This window comes from Octodon degus, unplaced genomic scaffold, assembly GCF_000260255.1.
Source record: "Octodon degus isolate 3935 unplaced genomic scaffold, OctDeg1.0 scaffold00136, whole genome shotgun sequence".
NCBI classification, from domain to species: domain Eukaryota; kingdom Metazoa; phylum Chordata; class Mammalia; order Rodentia; family Octodontidae; genus Octodon; species Octodon degus.
The window spans coordinates 39259-42110 of NW_004524712.1; the positions used below are offsets into that span (position 1 = coordinate 39259).

The 2852-nt window shown below is 35.8% G+C and overlaps 1 protein-coding gene across 1 annotated transcript; it reads right to left on the reverse strand.

Moving 5' to 3' along the window:
* Window positions 1-294: 294 nt before the first annotated feature.
* LOC101567141 (olfactory receptor 8B8-like) lies at window positions 295-1218 on the reverse strand. Its single transcript, XM_004641368.2, has one exon. The coding sequence runs from the start codon at window positions 1198-1200 to the stop codon at window positions 295-297; it is 906 nt and encodes a 301-aa protein (XP_004641425.1). The 5' UTR covers window positions 1201-1218.
* Between the last annotated feature and the right edge of the window lie 1634 nt (window positions 1219-2852).

Genomic DNA, 2852 nt, shown 5'->3' on the forward strand with positions numbered 1-2852 from the left:
ATAGGAAAGATACTAAATGATAAATCATGGAATTGTTAAGAAAAGAAATAAAATCTACTGTTAAAAAAAAGGAGGGCCTGGGGAGATGGCTCAGTAGAATAAGCACTTCCCTGGCAAGCACAAGGGCCTGACTTCAATCCCCGGTTCTGAAAAAAAAAAAAAAAAAAAAAAAGAAAATTAAACATGGTTTAAATTTTCTTCTTCTAGGTAAGAAAGAAATATAAGAATGCAGCCACTAAAAATATTTTAAATAAGCATAATCTCTTCACAAATGCAGAGACATACTGAATTTAATCACAATTTTCCCTTGCTCAAACATTTTCTCAGGGCAACTTTAACATCTTTGTTCCTTAAACTGTAGATTAAGGGGTTCATCATAGGAACAACAATAGTATAGAACACAGAAGAGATTTTTCCCTCATCCATAGATACAGCAGAGAATGGTTTGAGATACATAAAAGCACCTGATCCAAAGAACAGAGAAACTGCAATTATGTGGGAGCTGCAGGTGCTAAAGGCTTTGGACCTGCCCTCAGTGGACCTTAGTTGAAGGATATTAGAGAGGATGAAACCATAAGAGATGAAGATGGTTGTGCTGGGCACAATGATGTCGATCCCCACCACAATGTAAACCCCTAGTTCAATGACATAGGTGCTGGAGCATGAGAACTCAAGCAAAGGGAAAATATCACAGAAATAGTGGTTGATGGTGTTTGCGTCACAGAAAGTCACTCTTAGCATGCATCCCGTGTGGGCCAGAGCACCAGCAAATGCCATCAGGTATGAGCCAAGCATTAGGCTGCAACACACTTTAGGCGACATAACAGTGTTATACAGAAGTGGACTACAGATGGCCACATAGCGATCGTAGGCCATCGAGGTCAACGTATAACATTCAGCAATGATGAAGAAACTGAAAAAGTACAGCTGGGCCATACACCCTCTGTAAGAGATAACGTTCCTTTTTGACATGAAGGTCATCAACATTTTGGGTGTGAAGGACAAGTTGAAGAGAAAAAAGTACATGGGAGTGTGAAGATGTGAAGTCAGCCCAATGAGAGCTATCAAACCCAAATTTCCTAGCACAGTTACCATGCACATTGCTAGAAACAGGAAGAACAGTGGTATTTGGATATCAGGCTTGTCTGTCAATCCCATCAGAATAAATTCATTCACAAAAGAGTCATTTTCAGGAGCCATTCTTCTCTGTGATAATCTATGAACAGTGAAAAAGAAAACACGTTGCATCAGAGACCACCTAAGTCATCCAACAGTATGTGAGAAATGTCTTAAAATGACAAATCTACATCCAAAGGATTTAATATTGCCTTTAATATTGCCGTGATGTGGAGTGACATTGCCTTTTTCTATTCAAAGCCTAAATACCTAATTATCATAAAACAATTACCAATTTAGCCGTGGAGCTGAGGCCAGCACTGCTATATGCAAGCATGACTGCTAGGGAAATTAATCAAGAGGGGAAAAAAATGCTAGGTCAAACGTACAATTGTATTTCTCTCATCTTATCATTTCTTTCTTTGCCTGGACTCTTTCTTTACCAAAACATTTGGAGGCAGAGTTCTTTCATCTTTGTGCTGACATCTATAGTAAATTTGGCAGGGTTGGAATAATGAACCATTTCTAATCCAAAAACAGAAGAAGAAGAAGAAAAAAAAAAAAGACTCCAGAAATCATTCAGTTGCTACCCCATGACTTTGAAAAAATGCAAATATCTTTAAAAATGAGAGAGATGGCATTGGATAAAGAACTTACTTATAAAAATGCTGCACTCCTATGTCCACTTATCCTCTTAACATTATGCTTCCTCCAAAGATGTTCTTCCACTAGTTTCACTTGAGTCTTAGGTTGTGGATATCTAAAAAATAATCTATCTTGATTGAAGTCCTGGACTTCATCTCAATGTGACATTATTCTGCTAAGCACAAAAATCGTGACAAAGAGAAATAATTCTGCATCTCACTTAAATGTAAAATAGTTACATATTTATATAAACAGAGACTAGGATATTAGTTGTCATTGGCTAGTGGAGGAAAAATCAGGTGAGATTGGCCAAAGATTAAAATTGTTCAATTACACAAGACAATTAAAGTTTGGTGATCTATTTTGCAACATATTTATTACAAAGAAAAATACTACATTGTGTGATTACAATTAAATAAAAGTATCTTAATTCTCCTCTTACTACATGTATATGCATGCAGAATATCACAAAACAAGGATATTTATGTAGAGGCAATAGATGTGTTAATTATTTAATTATTTTCTTTGTTCAGATCATTTTATAACCTTTTTGTCAGTACATTAACTTGTATATATCATATATCTAAGTATAAGGACTAATAATTTCTGAGTAAGGTGCTAAAAATCAAGGACATTAATATGCATCGATTTCAAAGCTTACCTCCACAAAAAAAAATTACACTTTCCTTATTGATTTTTACCCTTGTGGCACAAGAGGGACAATGCCAAGCTCTTGGTCTTGAGCTTTTTTTCCTTGTTTTAATAACAAAAGATTGCAGCACAGACTTAATTTCTCATATTTCCTGTATATCTTCCTGAAAGAGTGGTAATAATGATAATTACTAATCCTACAAAGTAGCAGCCTTTCTTATCACATTTCTTACTGCATGAGACACCAAAAAATTTTAACATGAGCTTAAAGATACAAGGCACTAGGCTAGAGGCATGGAAGACGCTTGTTTAGCCCATTTCTAGAGAACAGACCTCGACATAAAAAGGAAATGAAGGGATTGTGTTTACTCCTTAAATCATGATCTGTCTAATTCCTTGGAGACTCAATACTTCACTTGGATTTTTTCTCTTCCTTAGGG

Coding starts and splice junctions, on each gene's coding strand:
- LOC101567141 (XM_004641368.2), bottom strand. CDS start 1,200: ATGGCTCCTGAAAATGACTCTTTTGTGAATGAATTTATTCTGATGGGA.